At 47.4% G+C, this 25,297-nt stretch overlaps 1 protein-coding gene across 1 annotated transcript in view; it reads right to left on the bottom strand.

Moving 5' to 3' along the window:
• The window catches only part of LOC115148992 (procollagen-lysine,2-oxoglutarate 5-dioxygenase 2), a 37,434-nt gene that overhangs the window by 2,416 nt on the left and 9,721 nt on the right, over positions 1–25,297 (bottom strand). The window contains exon 2 of the mRNA XM_029691392.1: positions 308–399. Coding sequence (XP_029547252.1) covers positions 308–399 — 92 coding nt within the window. The remainder of the gene's footprint in view (positions 1–307; positions 400–25,297) is intronic.

The following is a 25,297-nucleotide window of genomic DNA, read 5'->3' as shown; positions in this document are numbered from 1 at the left end:
CGACGCATTGTAGAACTAAACGAGAGAGACGGTGCATGGTAGAACTAAACGAGAGAGACGACGCATGGTAGAACTAAACGAGAGAGACGGTGCATGGTAGAACTAAACGAGAGACGGTGCATGGTAGAACTAAACGAGAGAGACGGTGCATGGTAGAACTAAACGAGAGAGACGGTGCATGGTAGAACTAAACGAGAGAGACGATGCATTGTAGAACTAAACGAGAGAGACGGTGCATGGTAGAACTAAACGAGAGAGACGACGCATGGTAGAACTAAACGGGAGAGAGACGGTGCATGGTCCTTACCTTGACAGTGTAGTTGAAATAGTCGGCTGACTGCATGAAGCGGCGATAGCCATCAGTCTCCTGTGTGGCAACGGTGAGGACCAGCAACTTCTCTGGAAAGAAAGGAAAACAAAACATTAAACCAGATCAAGACGTGCGTAATCATCATAATCACAAAGGCAAATTAAACCAATAGACATTTATCACTTTTATTGGTCCTATGTCCGGCATGATGACAGTTTACCCAATTGCAAGGAAGGCCTGCATTCTTACCGCAGCGAAATGTTTGGATAAGGAAATAAAGGAACCATTTTATTGCTCCAAAGCCTGGCGTACATTTTAAAGCAACAACTCGCACCAAAATATACATGTTATTTCATCCCTATAAAGTAGTGGTTATCCCGTTCCTCCAACCATGATCCTAACCAACCCACAGACCTAGGTCAACACATTGATGACTGCCTGGTTTAGCGGCACTATGACACATCTTAATAACGCACGGACAGAACAGCTACATATAACATGAGGAATTTACATATAAAAGCATATTTCAGACAAGGTAATTTTATTATTGGGCTTAAAGGAAGTTTCAGGACCTCCAAGTTCCCGGTCCGCACTTACATAATGCACATTTCCTCTGGGTGTGAGGGCTGAGGCTAGGGCTAGGGTTGAGGCTGCGACCAGAGATGCCTCCAGTAAGAGAAATCAACGCCACAGCCTCGTGCGAAAACACATCAAACTGAGGGAGGAAGTAGGGAGGGAGGGAGGTAAGAGCTGAGCTCTGATTGAGGGAACAGCCCCTGAGAAATGTTATGAAAACATACCCTGGGTGGAGAGAGGGTGTATTCATTATAATGACAAATACTGCATTAATATCACTGCAGGGAAATACCTCCATCTAACTGTAGGGAAATACCTCAATCTAAGCTCAATTGATTCCACCACAGGAAGTGTTTTGCACAACTTTTTAAAATACACCAATGGTAACCTCACTGGGTAACATTTTGATTACAGGAAGTAGAAATCTATTGCTAGGTTTTGTAAAACCACAGTAAGTCAAGCTCTTATTGGAAAAGCAACAAACTAACCGCACATGGAAACCATGTGTTTGATGTTGTTGATACCTTTTCACTTACTCGCCTCCAGCCATTACCACGTGCCCATCCTCCTCAAATTAAAGTGCCATCAACATCCTGTTTAGTGGAGGTAGAACTGCATGCATTGTATAACGCTGCATGTGCCTCTAAGCATTATGGGTTGTGATTAATACTTTGTTTAAGGTGGGAATGTGTCGTTTCATTTTTGAACGTCAATTTGTCCAACGGTTTTATTGTCTGTTCATCATGATCCACTATACCTCATAGGAAAACAAACTGCTTAATACGAATATAGAAATACAATTGTCTTTCTTCAAACATGCATGTAAAATAGTGTAAAAGTATCAAAGTAAAAAAAAAAAAAAATTACCCACAATTCTCTCAAAACCGAACCACATGACAAGTTGTTGCAAAAATGTAAAATTCTTAAGTTGAGAGTAAATATTATGAATATTTAGTAAATAAAACAAATTTTATTTACATTTGATGATTTTTTAACACGTAAAAATGAAGGTAATAAAATATTGAAGTTAAACCAGAAACCTGCATTTTTGTGAAAATCAGAGATGTTTTGGGATAATATTTACTAAGTCCCTGAATATTTTTTTTTTTATAGTGAAGGAATAAAACGTAGCACTGGTAATAGGGGTCACAAGTTTAGAACGGTTTGGGATAGAGACACTACGGTTTCTCTGGAGTAATGGCCGTGACAGTCACAAATCTGCACTCAGTTTTTTCTCTCACTTGGAAACAGAGACACAGCGAAGCCTAAACAATTATCATATACGGGTGATTTTTGGGGCGCGCTGGTAGTCCCGAATTAAAATTCCAGGTTGCACAGCAAAATATTTAGGAGCAGTTGGGATCGCTGGATCTAGTTCACAAGGTTCCTACACACTTCCTGTGTCTATCTCAATCTGCCATGGTGGCTTAATAACTGTTATGTTAGTTTAGCTGGCTAATACACTTCAGGAAATACCAGACAGACCAAATGGCAGCCCCGTAACCCAAACTGAAAGACACCTTTCTGGATGAATAGCACCACTCCATGTGGAGTCAGTCTTCAGCACCACTCCATGTGGATTCAGTCTTCAGCCCCACTCCATGTGGATTCAGTCTTCAGCCCCACTCCATGTGGATTCAGTCTTCAGCACCACTCCATGTGGATTCTGTTTTCAGCACCACTCCATATGGATTCAGTCTTCAGCCCCACTCCATGTGGATTCAGTCTTCAGCCCCACTCCATGTGGATTCAGTCTTCAGCACCACTCCATGTGGATTCAGTTTTCAGCCCCACTCCATGTGGATTCAGTCTTCAGCCCCACTCCATGTGGATTCAGTCTTCAGCACCACTCCATGTGGATTCAGTCTTCAGCACCACTCCATGTGGATTCTGTTTTCAGCACCACTCCATGTGGATTCAGTCTTCAGCCCCACTCCATGTGGATTCAGTCTTCAGCCCCACTCCATGTGGATTCAGTCTTCAGCACCACTCCATGTGGATTCAGTCTTCAGCACCACTCCATGTGGATTCAGTCTTCAGCACCACTCCATGTGGATTCAGTCTTCAGCACCACTCCATGTGGATTCAGTCTTCAACCCCACTCCATGTGGATTCAGTCTTCAGTTCCTGGGAATGCAAACTCAGTTTTCAGCACCACTCCATGTGGATTCAGTCTTTAGTTCCTGGGAATGCAAACTCAGTTTTCAGCCCCACTCCATGTGGATTCAGTCTTCAGCACCACTCCATGTGGATTCAGTCTTCAGCCCCACTCCATGTGGATTCAGTCTTCAGCACCACTCCATGTGGATTCAGTCTTCAGCACCACTCCATGTGGATTCTGTTTTCAGCACCACTCCATGTGGATTCAGTCTTCAGCCCCACTCCATGTGGATTCAGTCTTCAGCACCACTCCATGTGGATTCTGTTTTCAGCACCACTCCATGTGGATTCAGTCTTCAACCCCACTCCATGTGGATTCAGTCTTTAGCCCCACTCCATGTGGATTCAGTCTTCAGCACCACTCCATGTGGATTCTGTTTTCAGCACCACTCCATGTGGATTCAGTCTTCAACCCCACTCCATGTGGATTCAGTCTTTAGTTCCTGGGAATGCAAACTCAGTTTTCAGCACCACTCCATGTGGATTCAGTCTTTAGTTCCTGGGAATGCAAACTCAGTTTTCAGTCCCACTCCATGTGGATTCAGTCTTTAGTTCCTGGGAATGCAAACTCAGTTTTCAGCACTCTCCATATGCTCTGAAATATTGAAGTGATAATGGGATCTCCCCCTGCCCTCCCAAAGCTCCATCACAGCCTCATTGGTGTTCATTTCCCTCTATTTCCTGTCAGTATTACTCAGCCATTCCCTCACCCTGGTCTAGTCTGGTCTGTCCTGCAGTGGAGCTGTCACCGTTCAAATGGCGCTTCCAGCTGTGCACTAACACATGCAGGTAGATAAGTGGATGAAGATCTGTCTCCCCATAACTAAGCCAGGGGTCTCCGGTGACAGCTAGCCAGACAGCCAGACAGCCAGACAGCCAGAGAGCCAGTCAGCCAGCCAGAGAAACAGCCAGCTAGTAAGCCAGCCAGTCAGCCATCCATCCAGCAAGCCAGAGAGACAGCCAGTCAGTCAGTCAGCCAGAGAGTTAGCCAGACAGAGCTCCAGCTCCAGCCCCACAAAGGGAGATGGGGGAAGAAGCGGACGCTGCCTTGGAAAGCTCAGGTGTGTCTTTGTCTCTGTCTCTGTGTCTGGCTGTCTAGTCTGCTGTCTGGCTGTCTAGTCTGCTGTCTGGCTGTCTAGTCTGCTGTCTGGCTGTCTAGTCTGCTGTCTGGCTGTCTAGTCTGCTGTCTGGCTGTCTAGTCTGCTGTCTGGCTGTCTAGTCTGTTCATGTCTTGGCTAGATAAATGAAGGAGTGTGAGGGGGATGGAGTGACGGGGGAGGTGGGGGATGGAGTGATGGGGGAGGTGGGGGATGGAGTGACGGGGAGGTGGGGGATGGAGTAATGGGGGAGTTGGGGGATGGAGTGACGGGGAGGTGGGGGATGGAGTGACTGGGGAGTTGGGGGATGGAGTGACTGGGGAGTTGGGGGATGGAGTGACGGGGAGTTGGGGGATGGAGTGACGGGGGAGTTGGGGGATGGAGTGACGGGGGAGGTGGGGGATGGAGTGACGGGGGAGGTGGGGGATGGAGTGACGGGGGAGGTGGGGGATGGAGTGACGGGGGAGTTTTTGGGATGGAGTGACGGGGGAGTTTTTGGGATGGAGTGACGGGGGAGTTTTTGGGATGGAGTGACTGGGGAGTTGGGGGATGGAGTGACGGGGGAGTTGGGGGATGGAGTGATGGGGGAGGTGGGGGATGGCGTGACGGGGGAGGTGGGGGATGGAGTGATGGGGGAGGTGGGGGATGGAGTGACGGGGGAGGTGGGGGATGGAGTGACGGGGAGGTGGGGGATGGAGTGACGGGCGAGTTGGGGGATGGAGTGACTGGGGAGTTGGGGGATGGAGTGACTGGGGAGTTGGGGGATGGAGTGACGGGGGAGGTGGGGGATGGAGTGACTGGGGAGTTGGGGGATGGAGTGATGGGGGAGGTGGGGGATGGAGTGACGGGGGAGGTGGGGGATGGAGTGACAGGGGAGGTGGGGGATGGAGTGACGGGGGAGGTGGGGGATGGAGTGATGGGAGAGTTGGAGGGAGAGGGGAATGGAGCGAGAGAGGAGGGGGATGGGAGAGTTGGAGGGAGAGGGGAATGGAGAGAGACTAGGGGGATGGAGTATTGGGGGAGATGGAGAGAGAGGAGGGAGATGGAGAGAGAGAGGAGGGGGGTGGAAAGAGAGAGGAGGGGGAGTGGGATTTTTCCCACATCTGGGAAAGTCATTAGAAATCAGTGTGAGAGAACAGCTGTTTTGACTGTAAAACGAGACTGCCTACACGTTCTGTTTTTCACTCTATCCCAGAGAAACAGTAGAGTCCTGGTCACGGTACCGCAGTTTTGTATTCCACATTGCCAACAAGGTAGTAAACTAGGACCACTTCCTCCTTTCAGAGACAGAACAACCAATCATATTGGGAGGTTTTATCTATGCTGGTTTGTCTTGTTGTACACATGGGGGAAGAAGACATGGGAATCCCACTCCATCAGTAGTCCATCAGTAACATGCCTGTCTGTAAAGACCCTTGTCTGTTATTCACACTACTGGACACGTATCTGTAAAGACCCCTGTCTGGCTGTAAAGACCCCCTGTCTGGCTATAAAGAAGCCTGTCTGGCTGTAAAGACCCCCTGTACAGCAGTAAAGACCCCCTGTCTGTCTGTAAAGACGCCTGTCTGGCTGTAAAGACACCTGTCTGGCTGTAAAAAGACCCCCTGTCTGGCAGTAAAGACCCCTGTCTGTCTGGAAAGAAGCCTGTCTGTCTATAAAGACCCCTGTCCGGCTGTAAAGACCCCCTGTCTGTCTGTAAAGAAGCCTGTCTGGCTGTAAAGACCCCCTGTCTGTCTGTAAAGAAGCCTGTCTGGCTGTAAAGACCCCTGTCCGGCAGTAAAGACCCCCTGTCCGGCAGTAAAGACCCCCTGTCTGTCTGTAAAGATGCCTGTCTGTCTGTAAAGACACCTGTCTGTCTGTAAAGACCCCTGTCTGTCTGTAAAGACCCCTGTCTGCCTGTAAAGACCCCTGTCCGGCTGTAAAGACCCACTGTCTGTCTGTAAAGACCCCTGTCTGGCTGTAAAGGCCCCCTGTCTGGCTGTAAAGACCCCCTGTCTGGCTGTAAAGACCCCTGTCTGGCTGTAAAGACCCACTGTCTGTCTGTAAAGACCCCCTGTCTGGCTGAAAAGACCCCTGTCTGTCTGTAAAGACCCCTGTCTGTCTGAAAAGACCCCTGTCTGGCTGTAAAGACCCCTGTCTGTCTGTAAAGGCCCCCTGTCTGGCTGTAAAGACCCCTGTCTGTCTGTAAAGACCCCTGTCTGTCTGTAAAGACCCCTGTTTGGCTGTAAAGACCCCTGTCTGTCTGTAAAGACCCCTGTCTGTCTGTAAAGACCCCTGTCCGGCTGTAAAGACCCAATGTCTGTCTGTAAAGACCCCCTGTCTGGCTGTAAAGACCCAATGTCTGTCTGTAAAGACCCCCTGTCTGGCTGTAAAGACCACTGTCTGGCTGTAAAGACCCCTGTCTGTCTGTAACGACCCCTGTCCGGCTGTAAAGACCCAATGTCTGTCTGTAAAGACCCCCTGTCTGGCTGTAAAGACCCCTGTCAGGCTGTAAAGACCCCTGTCCGGCTGTAAAGACCCCTGTCTGGCTGTAAAGAAGCCTGTCTGGCTGTAAAGACCCCTGTCTGGCTGTAAAGACCCCCTGCCTGGCTGTAAAGACCCACTGTCTGTCTGTAAAGACCCCTGTCTGGCTGTAAAGGCCCCCTGTCTGGCTGTAAAGACCCCCTGTCTAGCTGTAAAGACCCCTGTCCGGCTGTAAAGACCCACTGTCTGTCTGTAAAGACCCCTGTCTGTCTGAAAAGACCCCTGTCTGGCTCTAAAGACCCCTGTCTGTCTGTAAAGGCCCCCTGTCTGGCTGTAAAGACCCCTGTCTGCCTGTAAAGACCCCTGTCTGTCTGTAAAGACCCCTGTCTGGCTGTAAAGACCCCTGTCTGGCTGTAAAGGCCCCCTGTCTGGCTGTAAAGACCCCCTGTCTGGCTGTAAAGACCCCTGTCTGGCTGTAAAGACCCCTGTCTGTCTGTAAAGACCCCTGTCCGGCTGTAAAGACCCACTGTCTGTCTGTAAAGACTCCTGTCTTACTGTAAAGACCCCTGTCCGGCTGTAAAGGTCCCTATCTGGCTGTAAAGACCCCTGTCTGTCTGTAAAGACCCCTGTCTGTCTGTAAAGACCCCTGTCCGGCTGTAAAGACCCAATGTCTGTCTGTAAAGACCCCCTGTCTGGCTGTAAAGACCCCTGTCTGACTGTAAAGACCCCTGTCTGGCTGTAAAGACCCCTGTCTGTCTGAAAAGACCCCTGTCTGGCTGTAAAGACCCCTGTCTGTCTGTAAAGACACCTGTCTGGCTGTAAAGACCCCCTGTCTGGCTGTAAAGACCCCCTGTCTGGCTGTAAAGGCCCCCTGTCCGGCTGTAAAGACCCCCTGTCCGGCTGTAAAGACCCCCTGTCTGTCTGTAAAGACGCCTGTCTGTCTGTAAAGAAGCCTGTCTGTCAGCACACTGCCAACTGCTATTATTATCAGAGGGACAGGAAACAGGGGGGAATTCCTGTCTGTCTGAACATTTTCTGTAATCAATAAAACAAAACTTGGATCACGAACAAAGATCGTATTTTTACTAAGAGGTGTATTTATGGGCAGTGTGGATCGCCCCATTATCCTGACTCCCTTCATGGCTCCACAGAGGCACGGCAGAGAGAGTATGTTTCACTGTTTAACAGAGAAGGTGATATCATCATCCTCTCAGTAGAGGAAGGGATCCCTGGACAAGGACCAGTCTGGATATTTCCCCCTCCCCCCCATTACACAATGGTCTGATCTGGTGTGTGCCATGGGGGGTTTGGGGTACTCCACTCTCCAAGACAAAACAAAATGGTGTGTCTGATATGGCACCCAATTCCCTATGGACCAGAGGCCTTATAAACCCTGGTCTAAAGTAGTACACTATATAGGGAATAGGGTTCCAACCCAGGACTCTAAAGTGCAAGACTAAATCACTGTGACCTGGATTTGACCTTCACCCTCCCCCCCTCCCACCATGCCATAAACCAGTCAGCCACAGAGTGTATCCCAACAAGCACACAGACTGGATAAGTATACTACATACACCCCAGGGCCCACACACTTCTGTTCCTCCCAGATAACACAGACACTTTAACTTCCTACATATTATTAGAGGGTCACACCCCCAGGTGAATGGAGTACAAGTGTCTGTAATCTGTGAGGAATAGAGTTGGTTTGTGTGTCTGGTCCATCACTGGAGGTTTCTTGCCTCAAATCTCTTTCGGAGCGACCCTTCTAAGCAAACACACGACAGCCAGTCAGCCAGCCAGGCAGCAAGCCAGGGGGGTGGGTCAACGACTGAAGATAGGAGGACAGAGGTCTAGGCCCTTCACTCGACAGAGCTGGCTAAAGCCGAAATGCATGGAGAGGAAGACGCATTAAAACACTCCCAAAGACACCCTGTAATAGACTTCCTGGTGTTAAAAACCTCCCAAAGACACTCTGTAATAGACTTCCTGGTTCTAAAAACCTCCCAAAGACACCCTGTAATAGACTTCCTGGTGTTAAAAACCTCCCAAAGACACTCTGTAATAGACTTCCTGGTTAAAAACCTCCCAAAGACACCCTGTAATAGACTTCCTGGTTCTAAAAACCTCCCAAAGACACCCTGTAATAGACTTCCTGGTTTTAAAAACCTCCCAAAGACACTCTGTAATAGACTTCCTTGTTTTAAAAACCTCCCAAAGACACTCTGTAATAGACTTCCTGGTTTTAAAAACCTCCCAAAGACACCCTGTAATAGACTTCCTGGCTCTAAAAACCTCCCAAAGACACCCTGTAATATACTTCCTGGCTCTAAAAACCTCCCAAAGACACTCTGTAATAGACTTCCTGGTTTTAAAAACCTCCCAAAGACACCCTGTAATAGACTTCCTGGTTTTAAAAACCTCCCAAAGACACCCTTTAATAGACTTCCTGGTGTTAAAAACCTCCCAAAGACACCCTGTAATAGACTTCCTGGTTCTAAAAACCTCCCAAAGACACCCTGTAATAGACTTTCTGGTTCTAAAAACCTCCCAAAGACACTCTGTAATAGACTTCCTGGTTAAAAACCTCCCAAAGACACCCTGTAATAGACTTCCTGGTTCTAAAAACCTTCCAAAGACACCCTGTAATATACTTCCTGGTTCTAAAAACCTCCCAAAGACACCCTGTAATAGACTTCCTGGTGTTAAAAACCTCCCAAAGACACTCTGTAATAGACGTCCTGGTAAATACAGGAGAACAGAAGCATGGAGAGCTAACATCAGTGCCAACAACTCTGGAATTTCCACTAACTTCTGGGAATCTCTGTGTAATTTCTCCCATGGTTTTATGACTTTGATCTCGGCATCACTGAAACGTGGCAGATGTGGTGAATTACTTGTTCCTCAGTCAACAAGTTATAATGTATTAGGGTCAGTCTACAGGTTATAATGCATTAGGGTCAGTCTACAGGTTATAATGCATTAGGGTCAGTCTACAGGTTATAATGCATTAGGATCAGTCTACAGGTTATAATGCATTAGGGTCAGTCTACAGGTTATAATACATTAGGATCAGTCTACAGGTTATAATGCATTAGGGTCAGTCTACAGGTTATAATGCATTAGGATCAGTCTACAGGTTATAATGCATTAGGATCAGTCAACAGGTTATAATGCATTAGGGTCTAGCAGGATATCCCTGTTTAATACATGACTTCCCTGTTTAATACATGACTAGCAGGATAGCCCTGTTTAATACATGACTAGCAGGATAGCCCTGTTTAATACATGACTAGCAGGACAGCCCTGTTTAGCTGAACATTTCAGAGACCTCAAGCTAAAGCCATCAGAGTGGACTTCTCTGTGATGAAACACTAACACAGTGGTACTTGATGATCTCATGCACTGTGTTTTACTGTCTGTCTGTCTGTCTGTCTGTCTGTCTGTCTGTCTGTCTGTCTGTCCGTCCGTCCGTCCGTCGGGAAGAAGAGAGACAAAGACCAAGGAGAGATGAAGAGAGACAGGAGGGAGAGAAAGAGAGAGTTTTAAACATTAGCAATTTTGTAGGTTGAGTGTCTAGTCAAGTCAGTCAGAGCAAACAGGGGAGAATGTCAGCACGAAGGAACAGTCCACAGAAGGAGAGGTATGCAGCGCTCTCCTCTCAGACCGGCTGGACTCAGACAGACAACACTGGTCTGCTGTAACTCTTCCTGTAAGAAGGGCCTCCCACAGCATAAATGTTCTCCTGTAGCAAACAGGACAGAGCCGTCTAGGTAAACTTTTACATTTCAATGAGCAAGAGCCTTGATTCACAGGCTGGGCTCCTGCTAAAGTAAGCACTTCTTTCAACAGGGTTGCCTGTCTCAGTCTCAGCCTCTGCCCAGACATCCTGCATTTGATTTGGGAATCAGAATGACATCAGTATCGTTAGTCCTTGGTATTCTTGGCTAACTGACTCAAACAGACTCGTATTACTGCACGCGGTCCGGTATCCGCCAAGTCAACAAGCTCTGTCCCCACTAGAATCACCCAATGTATCTAGTGTCTGCCTGGCCAAGACAAGCTCAGCGGCCGTGGGATGCTCAGTCTGCATCCCCTATTGCACCCTATTCCCCTTTATAGTGCACTACGACCATATGGCTCCGGTTTAAAGTAGTGCACTACGACCATATGGCTCCGGTTTAAAGTAGTGCACTACATTTGACCATAAGCTCTGGTTAAAAGTAGTGCACTACATTTGACCATATGGCTCTGGTTAAAAGTAGGGCACTATGGGGGAATAGGGTACCATTTGAGATGTAGCATCAGCCTGCTTTCAGGCCTCCCATCTGGCAGGCTGAATCCTTCCATCTGGCAGGATGAATACTTCCATTTGGCAGGCTGAAATCATCTGGCAGGCTGAATCCTTTTATCTGGCAGGCTGAATCCTTCCATCTGCCAAGCTGAATCCTTCCATCTGGCAGGATGAATCCTTCCATCTGGCAGGCTGAATCCTTCCATCTGGCAGGCTGAATCCTTCCATCTGGCAGGATGAATCCTTCCATCTGGCAGGCTGAAATCATCTGGCAGGCTGAATCCTTCCATCTGGCAGGCTGAATCCTTCCATCTGCCAAGCTGAATCCTTTTATCTGGCAGGCTGAACTCATATGGCAGGCTGAATACTCCCATCTGGCAGGCTGAAATCTTCCATCTGGCAGGCTGAATACTCCCATCTGGCAGGCTGAATCTTTCCATCTGGCAGGCTGAATCTTTCCATCTGGCAGGCTGAAATCTTCCATCTGGCAGGCTGAAATCTTCCATCTGGCAGGATGAATCCTTTCCATCTGGCAGGCTGAATCCTTCCATCTGGCAGGATGAATCCTTCCGATTCATCTGGCAGGATGAATCCTTCCATCTGGCAGGCTGAATCATTCCATCTGGCAGGCTGAATCCTTCCATCTGGCAGGCTGGCAGGCTGAATCCTTCCATCTGGCAGGGTGAATCCTCTTATCTGGCAGGCTGAATCCTTCTATCTGGCAGGCTGAGATAGTGCAGGTGGAATACAGACTGATACACAGCTCTTAATTGGAGCCTGACCCCCACTAGGATATATAATCTGATGTACTCTGTACATGTCTTCCTGAGGATCATGGTACCTACCGGGAGATGCACCCCACTGACTGGCACACGGCGAGAGAGAGACTACCATTAATACCATCGATTCAGTTGATCAGGGCACTGGAAGTGAAAAACGTTGGCAGGGCTCTTTTCCCTGACCAATCTGAGGAGGGTTTTACCAAAGTCTCTGTTGTTTGAAGTAATCCGATATTAATGTATAGTCTTCAGTCTCATAGAACAGCATGCATTTACACTGCTACACACACACACACACACACACACACACACACACACACACACACACACACACACACACACACACGCGCGCACACACACACAACCCTCACACAGATTTATCTCTCCCACTCCCCTTCCCCCTCCCTCCTTAGTCAGTCAGACCCAGTAGCAGTGGGTGGATAAAATCACTGGGAAAGCCAGGGGAAAAAAAAATATTTGTTTGATAATAATTACATTGTTTGGCTGTATAACCTGGTAGTTCATATGCCTTGTGACCGTAATATATAGGGCTAAAGGCCGAGACAATAAGAAGACACAGTGGCAGAATAAATTATTTGTTTCATCACAAAACCGGAGAGCAACATCTGTCCTGTGAAGTCCACAAAGCAAATAACAGTTTACTAAAACAGCTAGTGATTGAGAACCACTGAGTTACCTTGTCACGTCCTGAACAGTAAAGGGTTCTAGGGGATTTTGGTTCTAGTTTTCCATTTCTATGTTTCTTTTTCTATGTGTGGCCACGTATGGCTTCCAATTAGAGGCAGGTGTCTTTCGTTGTCTCTGATTGGAAGCCATACTTAGGCAGCCTATTTTTCCTGTGTTTTTGTGGGTGGTTGTTTTCGGTATAGCCTATGTGCCTTGCAGAACTGTTTATTGTCGGTTTGTTATTTTTGTTTAAGTGTTCACTTTATTTAATAATAAAAGAAGATGAGAACTTTACCCGCTTCGTTTTGGTCCAACCTTCATCGACACCTGTGACATACCTCAAGTCTGCACAAAGACAACAGGAATACTGCCTCCACTAGTATATTCAAAGTGACAACTAAAAGATACCAAAACAACTATTTAGTCCCAATCATCGTAAGCTAAATATGATTTGTGTGTTTCGGTTAGAAGTTTTAATGTCACATACATCAGTAGCCTGAAATGTCTCGTCTTCCTCGTAGCTCTAAACCCAACAATGCAGTCATACAATGTAACACTACAAATAACAAGGTAGAATAGAAACGCAAGCAGATATAAAACTAAGAAGAACACAATAGGTAATCATACTATATACAGGGTCAGTTCCATATTAACAATGTGCAGGGATACCGGAGGTAGATATGTATAGGGGACAGGGATACTGGAGTGATGGAGGTAGATATGTATAGGGGACAGGGATACTGGAGTGATGGAGGTAGATATGTATAGGGGGAAGGGGACAGGGATACTGGAGTGATGGAGGTAGATATGTATAGGGGGAAGGGGCCAGGGATACTGGAGTGATGGAGGTAGATATGTATAGGGGGAAGGGGACAGGGATACTGGAGTGATGGAGGTAGATATGTATAGGGGGAAGGGGCCAGGGATACTGGAGTGATGAGGTAGATATGTATAGGGGGACAGGGATACTGGAGTGATGGAGGTAGATATGTATAGGGGGAAGGGGACAGGGATACTGGAGTGATGGAGGTAGATATGTATAGGGGGAAGGTGACAGGGATACTGGAGTGATGGAGGTAGATATGTATAGGGGGAAGGAGACAGGGATACTGGAGTGATGGAGGTAGATATGTATAGGGGGGAGGAGACAGGGATACTGGAGTGATGGAGGTAGATATGTATAGGGGTAAGGGAACAGGGATACTGGAGTGATGGAGGTAGATATGTATAGGGGGAAGGGGACAGGGATACTGGAGTGATGGAGGTAGATATGTATAGGGGGAAGGGGACAGGGATACTGGAGTGATGGAGGTAGATATGTATAGGGGGAAGGGGACAGGGATACTGGAGTGATGGAGGTAGATATGTATAGGGGGAAGGGGACAGGGATACTGGAGTGATGGAGGTAGATATGTATAGGGGGAAGGGGACAGGGATACTGGAGTGATGGAGGTAGATATGTATAGGGGGAAGGGATACTGGAGTGATGGAGGTAGATATGTATAGGGGGAAGGGGACAGGGATACTGGAGTGATGGAGGTAGATATGTATAGGGGGAAGGGGCCAGGGATACTGGAGTGATGGAGGTAGATATGTATAGGGGGAAGGGGACAGGGATACTGGAGTGATGGAGGTAGATATGTATAGGGGGAAGGGGCCAGGGATACTGGAGTGATGAGGTAGATATGTATAGGGGACAGGGATACTGGAGTGATGGAGGTAGATATGTATAGGGGGAAGGGGACAGGGATACTGGAGTGATGGAGGTAGATATGTATAGGGGGAAGGTGACAGGGATACTGGAGTGATGGAGGTAGATATGTATAGGGGGAAGGAGACAGGGATACTGGAGTGATGGAGGGTAGATATGTATAGGGGGGAGGAGACAGGGATCTGGAGTGATGGAGGTAGATAGTATAGGGGTAGGGAACAGGGATACTGGAGTGATGGAGGTAGATATGTATAGGGGGAAGGGGACAGGGATACTGGAGTGATGGAGGTAGATATGTATAGGGGGAAGGGGACAGGGATACTGGAGTGATGGAGGTAGATATGTATAGGGGGAAGGAGACAGGGATACTGGAGTGATGGAGGTAGATATGTATAGGGGGAAGGGGACAGGGATACTGGAGTGATGGAGGTAGATATGTATAGGGGGAAGGAGACAGGGATACTGGAGTGATGGAGGTAGATATGTATAGGGGGAAGGGGACAGGGATACTGGAGTGATGAGGTAGATATGTATAGGGGACAGGGATACTGGAGTGATGAGGTAGATATGTATAGGGGACAGGGATTACTGGAGTGATGGATGGTAGATATGTATAGGGGACAGGGATACTGGAGTGATGGAGGTAGATATGTTCTAGGGGAAGGAGACAGGGATACTGGAGTGATGAGGTAGATATGTATAGGGGACAGGGATACTGGAGTGATGAGGTAGATATGTATAGGGGACAGGGATACTGGAGTGATGGAGGTAGATATGTATAGGGGACAGGGATACTGGAGTGATGAGGTAGATATGTATAGGGGACAGGGATACTGGAGTGATGGAGGGTAGATATGTATAGGGGGCAGGGGACAGGGATACTGGAGTGATGGAGGTAGATAGTATAGGGGGGAGGAGACAGGGATACTGGAGTGATGGAGGTAGATAGTATAGGGGTAAGGGAACAGGGATACGGAGTGATGGAGGTAGATATGTAATAGGGGTAGGGAACAGGGATACTGGAGTGATGGAGGTAGATATGTATAGGGGGAAGGGGACAGGGGATACTGGAGTGATGGAGGTAGATATTTATAGGGGGAAGGGGGACAGGGATACTGAGTGATGGAGGGTAGATATGTATAGGGGAAGGGGACAGGGATACTGGAGTGATGGAGGTAATATGTATAGGGGGAAGGAGACAGGGATACTGGAGTGATGGAGGTAGATATATAGGGGGAAGGGGACAGGGATACTGGAGTGATGGAGGTAGATAAGTATAGGGAAGGGGACAGGGATACTGGAGTGATGGATAGATATGTATAGGGGGAGAAGACAGGATACTGGAGTGATGGAGTAGATAGGTATAGGGGACAGGGATACTGGAGTGATGGAGGTAGATATGTATAGGGGGAAGGAGACAGGGATACTGGAGTGATGGAGGTAGATATGTATAGGGGGAAGGAGACAGGGATACTGGAGTGATGGAGGTATATGGTATAGGGGGGGGGGGACAGGTGGGTGAGGATATGGGGGGGAGGAGGAGGGATAGATAGGGGGGTGTGGGGGGGGACAGGGGATAGGATGGAGTGATGGAGGTAGATATGTATAGGGGGAAGGAGACAGGGATACTGGAGTGATGGAGGTAGATATGTATAGGGGGAAGGGGACAGGGATACTGGAGTGATGGAGGTAGATATGTATAGGGGGAAGGAGACAGGGATACTGGAGTGATGGAGGTAGATATGTATAGGGGACAGGGATACGGAGTGATGGAGTAGATATGTATAGGGGGAAGGGACAGGGATACTGGAGTGATGGAGGTAGATATGTATAGGGGGATACTGGAGTGATGGAGGTAGATATGTATAGGGGGAAGGGGACAGGGATACTGGAGTATGGAGGTAGATATGTATAGGGGGAACGGGATACTGGAGTGATGGAGGTAGATGTATAGGGGGAAGGGACAGGGATACTGGAGTGATGGAGGTAGATAAGTATAGGGGGAGGAGGGACAGGGATCGGAGTGATGGAGGTAGATATGTTAGGGGAAGGGACAGGGATACTGGAGTGATGGAGGTAGATATGTATAGGGGGAAGGAGACAGGGATACTGGAGTGATGGAGGTAGATATGTATAGGGGACAGGAATACTGGAGTGATGGAGGTAGATATGTATAGGGGGAAGGAGACAGGGATACTGGAGTGATGGAGGTAGATATGTATAGGGGGAAGGAGACAGGGATACTGGAAGTGATGGAGGTAGATATGTATAGGGGGAAGGGGACAGGGATACTGGAGTGATGGAGGTAGATATGTATAGGGGGAAGGAGACAGGGATACTGGAGTGATGGAGGTAGATATGTATAGGGGGAAGGGGACAGGGATACTGGAGTGATGGAGGTAGATATGTATAGGGGGAAGGAGGACAGGGATACTGGAGTGATGGAGGTAGATATGTATAGGGGGAAGGTGAAATACAGTTACATACAAAGATGCACTGAGTTTGAAGGTAGGCCTTGAAATACATCCACAGGTACACCTCCAGTTGACTCAAATAATGTCAATTAGCAAGAAGCTTTTAAAGCCATGACATAATTTTCTGGAATTTTCCAAGCTGTTTAAAGGCACAGTCAACTTAGTGTATGTAAACTTCTGACCCATTGGAATTGTGATACAGTGAATTATAAGTGAAATAATCTGTCTGTAAACAATTCTTGGAAAAATAACTTGTGTCAAGCACAAAGTAGATGTCCTAACCGACTTGCCAAAACTATAGTTTGTTAACAAGACATGTGTAGAGTGGTTGAAAAATGAGTTTTAATGACTCCAACCTAAGGGTATGTAAACTTCCGACTTCAACTGTATATGTATACTGTACATAGACAAAATATATACAAAAGTATTTGGACACCCCTTCTAAATTCCTGGATTCGGCTATTTCAGCCACACCCGTTGCTGACCGGTGTATAAAACTGAGCACACAGACATGCAATCTCCATAGACGAATACTGGCAGTAGAATGGCCTTACTGAAGAGCTTAGTGACTTTCAACGTGGCACCGTCATAGGATGCCACCTTTCCAACAAGTCAGTTCGGCAAATTTCTACCCTGCTGTAAGTGCTATAATTGGGAATTGGAAACGTCTAGGAGTAACAACATCTCAGCCGTGAAGTGGTAGGCCACAAAAGCTCACAGAATGGGACTGCTGAAACGCGTAGTGCGTAAAAATGATCTGTCTTCAGTTGTAACAGTCACTAGCGGGTTCCAAACTGCCTCTGGAAGCAACATGAATATCATATGGGTTTTTCCATGGCCGAGCAGCCACAAACAAACCGCGAATATGGGTTTTGGCAGATGCCAGGAGAATACTACCTGCCCAAATGTATAGTGCCAACTGTAAAGTTTGGTGGAGGAGGAATAATGGTCTGGGGCTGTTTTTCATAATTCAGGCTCCTTAGTTCCAGTGAAGGGAAATCTTAACGCTACAACATACAATGATATTCTAGATGATTCTGCGCTTCTAACTTTGTGACTACAGTTTGGGGAAGGCCCTTTCCTGTTTCAGCAAAACAATGCTACCATGCACAAAGCGAGGTTCATACACAGATCGATGTGGAAGAACTTGACTGGCCTGCACAGAGCCCTGACCTCAACCCCATCGAACACCTTTGGGATGAATTGGAACACCGACTGCGAGCCAGGCCTAATCGGCCAACATCAGTGCCCGACCTCACTAACACTCTTGTGGAGCAAGTCCCCGCAGCAATGTACCAAAATCTAGTGGAAAGCCTTCCCAGAAGAGGGGAGGCTGTTATAGCAGCAAAGGGGGGACCAACTCTATATTAATGCCCATGATTTTGGAATGAGATGTCCTACGAGCAGGTGTCCACATACCTTTGGTCACATATTTTTGGGGGGTCAATTTTGGGGGAAGTCAGACGAGTCAGTCAGTCAGACCAGTCAGCCAGTCAGCCAGCCAGTCAGCCAATCAGTCAGCCAGCCAGCCAGTCAGCCAGCCAGCCAGCCAGCCAGCCAGCCAGCCAGTCAGACCAGTTGGTCAGTAAGCCAGTCAGCCAGATAGCCAGTCAGTCAGCCAGCCAGCCAGCCAGCCAGTCAGCCAATCAGTCAGCCAGCCAGCCAGTCAGTCAGCCAGCCAGCCAGTCAGCCAATCAGTCAGCCAGCCAGCCAGTCAGACCAGTTGGTCAGTCAGCCAGCCAGCCAGTCAGACCAGTTGGTCAGTCAGCCAGCCAGCTAGTCAGTCAGCCAGCCAGCCAGCCAGCCAGCCAGCCAGTCAGCCAATCAGTCAGTCAGCCAGCCAGTCAGACCAGTTGGTCAGTCAGCCAGCCAGCCAGCCAGTCAGACCAGTTGGTCAGTCAGCCACAGCCAATCAGTCAGCCAGACAGCCAGCCAATCAGACAGCCAGCCAGTCAGACCAGTCAGTTAGCCAGTCAGAACAGTCAATCAGTCAGCCAGTCAGACTAGTCAATCAGTCAGACCAGTCAGACAGTCAGTCAGTCAATCATTCAGCCAGTCAGACCAGTCAGTCAGCCAGTCATTCATGACCTGTTGGTCAGTCAGATCAGTCAATCAGTCAGCCAGTCAATCAGTCAGTCAGTCAGACCAGTCAGCCAAGTCGGTCAGCCAGCCAAGTCGGCCAGCCAGCCAGCCAGTCATTCATGACCTGTTGGTCAGTCAGCCAGTCAATCAGTCAGTCAGTCAGACCAGTCAGCCAGTCAGCCAGCAAGTCAGACCAGTCAGCCAGCCTGTCAGTCAGACCAGTCAGCCAGCCTGTCAGTCAGACCAGTCAATCAGTCAGCCAGTCAATCAGTCAGCCAGTCAGCCAGCCAGTCAGTCAGACCAGTTGGTCAGTCAGACCAGTCAGCCAGTCAGTCAAGTCGGTCAGCCAGCCAAGTCGGCCAGCCAGCCAGTCAGTCAAGTCGGTCAGCCAGCCAAGTCGGCCAGCCAGCCAGTCAGTCAAGTCGGTCAGCCAGTCAAGTCGGCCAGCCAGCCAGTCAGTCAGTCTGTACCTAGTAGGTAAGTGAAGGCTCCATATGTTCCCACTTACAGCTCCAGTAATAACATCTCATTGAGGGCTGGGGCTCGGTCAGAACACACCAATCAGAGGAAACGAAGGATTGCATGCTGGGAGTTTGTTAGTCAGAAATGATTTTAGCTGTTCACGACTAAAAATAGAACACTCTTTGTAGTGGGCCTTGGAAAAGCTTCCTTCCATCATGTGCCATAATCCACACTACCTTGTAACACATCATCGGCAGGCTGGGCTGTGACCACGGAAGGGGGATTGTGTTGTGGACGTCCCTAACCCATAAAGACCTCAACCGTAGCATGCAGCATGAAATCACCAGTTACAAAGTTGTAGCCTGGACAGATGCTAAGTTTCTGCAGGCTAACCCATCAGTTGCCCGAGACCCAAACCAAAATCATTACATTTTTTTTCCCCCAACGCTGAAAAAAACTATTACGAGGTGGAAAAAAAAAAAGAAAAAAAAAGAGAAGGAACATCCAACGGGTCGATTCCATGTAGTATTCCTGTCAGGCGTAATGATGACAATTATGGTAGTTATTCCTGTGTGGGTCACAAGACCCGTGTTACCGTAGCAACGCCGGGTCTACCAGTTGTTGGGCTAATAGTTAAGGGAAATACCGTGCTGAGACCAGGGAAACAAAACCTAATGTGTGGGTCAGATAGTCCGTATGTGGTAGACATTATTTACCCCGCTGATGGTAGAAATTGTAACCCTGCTGGGATCCATGTAACTGGGAAATTCAAAGGCAATCACCACACTTCATAAATGAGTCATTGTGATGCCATTAGTTAATGGAACAACCGCTGTAGGCCTGTAAACTAAACCGTGGCTACTTGTCAACTTCGAGAGTTGTTTTCGCTCCACATCACTCAGTTGCCTCAGTGAAAGAGCCTTCACTGCTTATTTGGTTTCCCTCTGCTTCCTTGAACGTTTTCCCTCTGGTTCCTTGAACGTTTTCCCTCTGGTTCCTTGAATAATTTTCCTCTGGTTCCTTGAATCTTTTCCCTCTGGTTCCTTGAATCTTTTCCCTCTGGTTCCTTGAATCTTTTCCCTCTGGTTCCTTGAATCTTTTCCCTCTGGTTCCTTGAATCTTTTCCCTCTGGTTCCTTGAATAATTTCCTTCTGGTTCCTTGAATCTTTTCCCTCTGGTTCCTTGAATCTTTTCCCTCTGGTTCCTTGAATCTTTTCCCTCTGGTTCCTTGAATCTTTTCCCTCTGGTTCCTTGAATCTTTTCCCTCTGGTTTCTTGAATAATTTCCCTCTGGTTCCTTGAATCTTTTCCCTCTGGATCCTTGAATCTTTTCCCTCTGAGGTTTTATTAACGATTATTTTGAGGTTTTTGAATAACTTCCTTAAAACTTGTACTGAATGTTTCAAGAAGACTTTTAATAACACTGCTAGATTATTTTGGGTTAACTGTTTTTAAACTCCAAGCACAGATTGACAGAGATAGGACACAGATAGACAGAGATAGGACACATGGAAATTAAGCTAATACAAGATGGCGTAAACTTGCGTGATGACCTGTCCTCGTAGGTGTTTGGTGTTTTCCCCATGCGCTTTCCTTTAGTTGATCTACAGTCTATAGCCTACCTGTGTCTTATTTACAAATTGCTATTTGGAGCCTACCCATTAAAGTCCAGCTTAACATCTAGGCTATACTAAATTATCTTTACAAACAATGTAGCTTTTTGCCCGTCTCCCCTACTTTGGTTCACCTGCCAGCCTACAGTGTCTCAGCTAATCTGTCCCTCTGGAAACTGACATTGCATGTCTCTTGGTGGATTCCTTGATGCTTCTCCGCTGAGCGTTCACGACGGTCCAGCTCCCCTGGGCCTCAGTGTTTCCACACGGATTCTGACTCTCTGCTGCCAAGTGCCTCAGATTCCTGGTGTCTCCAAGAAGTTTCTCTGCTGAGTCAGGGTGGTCCAGCTGTACTGTTCTTCTGTGTCTAATCGGGGCCTTTCTCGACCCTGATCCCCCGGCTTGGAATACCTTGGCAGCAGGACTACATCTCCTGTTTACCCTCGTTCTACCAGTGAGTCCCAGGAGAGCTATCTGTGCACATCCTCTTGTTATGTCCGTCATATGCCACCTTTTACATCCCCAACCCACTTCTCGGGCTAGTCTCCCTCCCCCGGGGTGAAACATTGATGCGTCTCCTCATCTTGGGATGTTATTTTCATCATTCATGGTTACTCTGTTTCTAGGGCTGCCTCTACATTACCCTTATGTTTGCTAATGAAACAGTTTTTCCAAATGCTTTCCATCAAGCCTATCATGAATTCCCTCTCATGTGCACAGCAGCCAGAGATGATTACAGTCAGCCTATCTCGTTACTGGTGGTTTCTGGTAATGTGCATTTAAACCCTGGCCCAGTTATTTCCTCTATTAACTATTATGTCACCATTGATACTAACAGAGTTACTTCTGATGACTTCTGTAACCGCGAAAGCCTCCGATTAATGTATAAAAGGAAAACTCCACCCCCCCAAAAAAATAAAAGATATAGTCCATTGTTGACATAGTCCCAAAAATGTTTTTGCAAGTCAGCAATCAAGTTTGCAAGATATTGTAACTTTCAAAATACAGCAATCATCCACGTATGATGCTACGTTTTGCTAAAGTACTGAAGTTCCCACAGAAGAACGTTCTTTCTTAAACATTCTTGGAAGAATTTTAGAACATTTTAGAACATACCCAAAGTCAAACCAATTAAATGTAACATGTTTTTACTTTTAGGAAAACCTTCTGTTAAAGTAATAAAATACCAAGAAAAGTATGTTTTTTTTTTCTTTTTTTTTTGTCAAGTTCCTTAAAACATCCTGAGAATGTTCCATAGCCAATCAAGTTTTGGGAAGGTTTTAATTCAAAATAACCATAGGACAACCACACTCTCACCAAGCTCTGAGAAACACATTGTTCTCAGAACGTTGTGTGCTACCTGGGTTATTTTCTCCATTCTTGTCATTGATAACATACTTCACCAGGACCAGTAATGGAGAGTCCTTCACCTAGTGGTCAGTTCACGGTTTAGCTCTCTCCATAGTCTCTCTCTGTCACCATACAGTGTATTTTGGTGCTACAGATGAGTGTTATTGCAGGCTAGAAGAGATGCTAGAGGTGTTACAGAATAGACGTTTCACGTTGCCGTTTAAGAGATCATCCAATGAAATATATGGTACTAATCTGCTAGAGTTACACAGCTACTCCCTCCTCATTTGCCTTCACTCAAATAAAATGTGATTTGTTACATGCTTCCTACAAAACAGGTGTAGACTAACAGGGAAATGGTCCTTTTCCAACGATTCAGAGTTAAAAGGCAAGATATAAAAAAATGTAATAACATTTTTTTTAATAGTGACACAAAGAATAAATACAGAGTGAATAACATAAAAATGATATGTAAAACACCATGGCTATATACAGGGAACCCAGTACCATGGCTATATACAGGGAACCCAGTACCATGGCTATATACAGGGAACCCAGTACCATGGCTATATACAGGGAACCCAGTACCATGGCTATATACAGGGAACCCAGTACCATGGCTATATACAGGGAGCCCAGTACCATGGCTATATACAGGGAACCCAATACCATGGCTATATACAGGGAACCCAGTACCATGGCTATATACAGGGAACCCAGTACCATGGCTATATACAGGGAACCCAGTACCATGGCTATATACAGGGAACCCAGTACCATGGCTATATACAGGGAACCCAGTACCATGGCTATATACAGGGAACCCAGTACCATGGCTATATACAGGGAACCCAGTACCATGGCTATATACAGGGAACCCAATACCATGGCTATATACAGGGAACCCAGTACCATGGCTATATACAGGGAACCCAGTACCATGGCTATATACAGGGAACCCAGTACTGAGTCGATGTGCAGCGGAGAGGGAACTGAGGTAGCTACAGTATGTAAATATATTTACTTTATTTAACCTTTAGTTATGCAACAGGAAAGATAGACAGTTAGTTAAAATTACACCGAGTCAATGGTATCAGATCAGACACAGACATTATTTCGAATTCTGGATCTAGACTGGCTCGGGTAGTAGTAGACTCGGTAGTCTCCAGTAGTCTCGGTAGTCTCCAGTAGTCTCGGTAGTCTCCAGTAGTCTCCAGTAGTCTCCAGTAGTCTCCAGTATTCTTGGTAGTCTCCAGTAGTCTCGGTAGTCTCCAGTAGTCTCCAGTAGTCTCGGTAGTCTCCAGTAGTCTCCAGTAGTCTCCGGTAGCTTCCGGTAGTCTTGGTAGTCTCCGGTAGTCTCCGGTAGTCTCCGGTAGTCTCCAGTAGTCTAGGTAGTCTCAGTAGTCTCGGTAGTCTCCGGTAGTCTCCAGGAGTCTCTGTAGTCTCCAGTAGTCTCCAGTAGTCTCCGGTAGTCTCGGTAGTCTCCAGTAGTCTCCGGTAGTCTCAAGTAGTCTCCGGTAGTCTCCAGTAGTCTAGGTAGTCTCGGTATTCTCCGGTAGTCTCCAGTTGTCTCAGTAGTCTCCGGTAGTCTCGGTAGTCTCCAGTAGTTTCCGGTAGTCTCCAGTAATCTCCAGTAGTCTCCGGTAGTCTCGGTAGTCTCTGGTAGTCTCCAGTAATATCCAGTAGTCTCCAGTAGTCTCAGTAGTCTCCGGTAGTCTCCGGTAGTCTCCAGTAGTCTCCGGTAGTCTCCAGTAGTCTCGGTAGTCTCCGGTAGTCTCCGGTAGTCTCGGTAGTCTCCAGTAGTCTTGGTAGTCTCCGGTAGTCTCCAGTAGTCTCCGGTAGTCTCCAGTAGTCTCGGTAGTCTCCAGTAGTCTCCGGTAGTCTCGGTAGTCTCCAGTAGTCTTGGTAGTCTCCGGTAGTCTCCAGTGGTCTCGGTAGTCTCCGGTATTTCAGTTCAGGTGAATCCATGAAGACCTCTACTACTCATTGCAGCGCCTTGCGGTCGGAGGCCAAACAGTTGCCGTACCAACCTGTGATGGCGGGGCAGCTTTAGAACTTTGAGGATCTGAGGACACATGCCAAAATATTTTCAGCCTCCTGAGGGGAAAGAGGCGTTGTCGTGCCTTCTTCACGACTGTCTTGGTGTGTTTGGAGAGGAGGAGAGGAGAAATAGGAGGAGGAGAAAGACAGGGGGACGAGAGGAGGAGAGGAGGAGAGACGAAGGACAGGGGGACGAGAGGAGAAATAGGAGAAGGAGGACAGGGGAATGAGAGGAGGAGAGACACTAAGGGACTAGAAACTATGTACAGGAGAAAGGGAGAAGGAATGGGAAGAGGAGGAAGAGAAGGAAATGGAAGACGAGGAAGATGAGAAGAGTAATAGGAAGAAGAGGAGGAAGAGGAGGAGGAGAAGGAAGAAGAAGAGGAGGAAGAGGAGGAAGAGGAAAAGGAAGTGGAAGTGGAGAAGGAGGACGATAAAAAATAAGATGAAGAGGAGGAGGAGGAAGCGAAGAAGGAAGAGGAAGAGAATGAAGAGGAGGAGGAGGAGGAGGAAGAAGAGAGGTGGAGGAAGAGGAGAAGGAAGAAGAGGAGAAGGAAGAGGAAGTGGAGAAGGAAGAGGAAGAGGAGGAGGAAGAGGGGGAGAGAAAGAGGAAGAGGAGGAGGAGGAGGAAGAAGAGAAGTGGAGGAAGAGGAAGAAGAGAAAGAGGAGAAGGAAGAAGAGAAGGAAGGAAGAGGAGAAGGAAGAAGAGAAGGAAGAGAAAGAGGAGGAGGAGGAGGAGGAGGAGGAAGGTGGAGAAGGAAAGAAGGGGAGAAGGAAGCATTCCTCTATGGAAAAAAACATGGCCACCACCACTGAAATGCGATGTCATCTGTCATTTAAGGTTGGGGTTTGCCAGTTAGCTACGGTGCCATGGGAACGGCCAGCTAGATAATCATATGACATTTGATGGTAAACAGATGAATGCCACAAACACAACTAACACCAACAAGAAAAACAGGTCAAACACATCTGTTTACAGAGAAGGATGCTTGGATGCAGTGACACGTGACAATGTTCCAAGAAGACCAACTGTAGGCTTGGCCTCCAAGCTAGGTTTATCAGTACTAGGCTGCTATTACAGCCCAGTCTTTATATACAATAGAATGTATGGGTATCTTTATATACCATAGAATGTATGGGTATCTGGTATTACAGCCCAGTCTTTATATACCATATAATGTATGGGTATCTGGTATTACAGCC

The sequence above is a fragment of the Salmo trutta genome, chromosome 2, assembly GCF_901001165.1.
Source record: "Salmo trutta chromosome 2, fSalTru1.1, whole genome shotgun sequence".
NCBI lineage: Eukaryota > Metazoa > Chordata > Actinopteri > Salmoniformes > Salmonidae > Salmo > Salmo trutta.
This window is presented reverse-complemented; position numbering and strand designations above follow the sequence as displayed.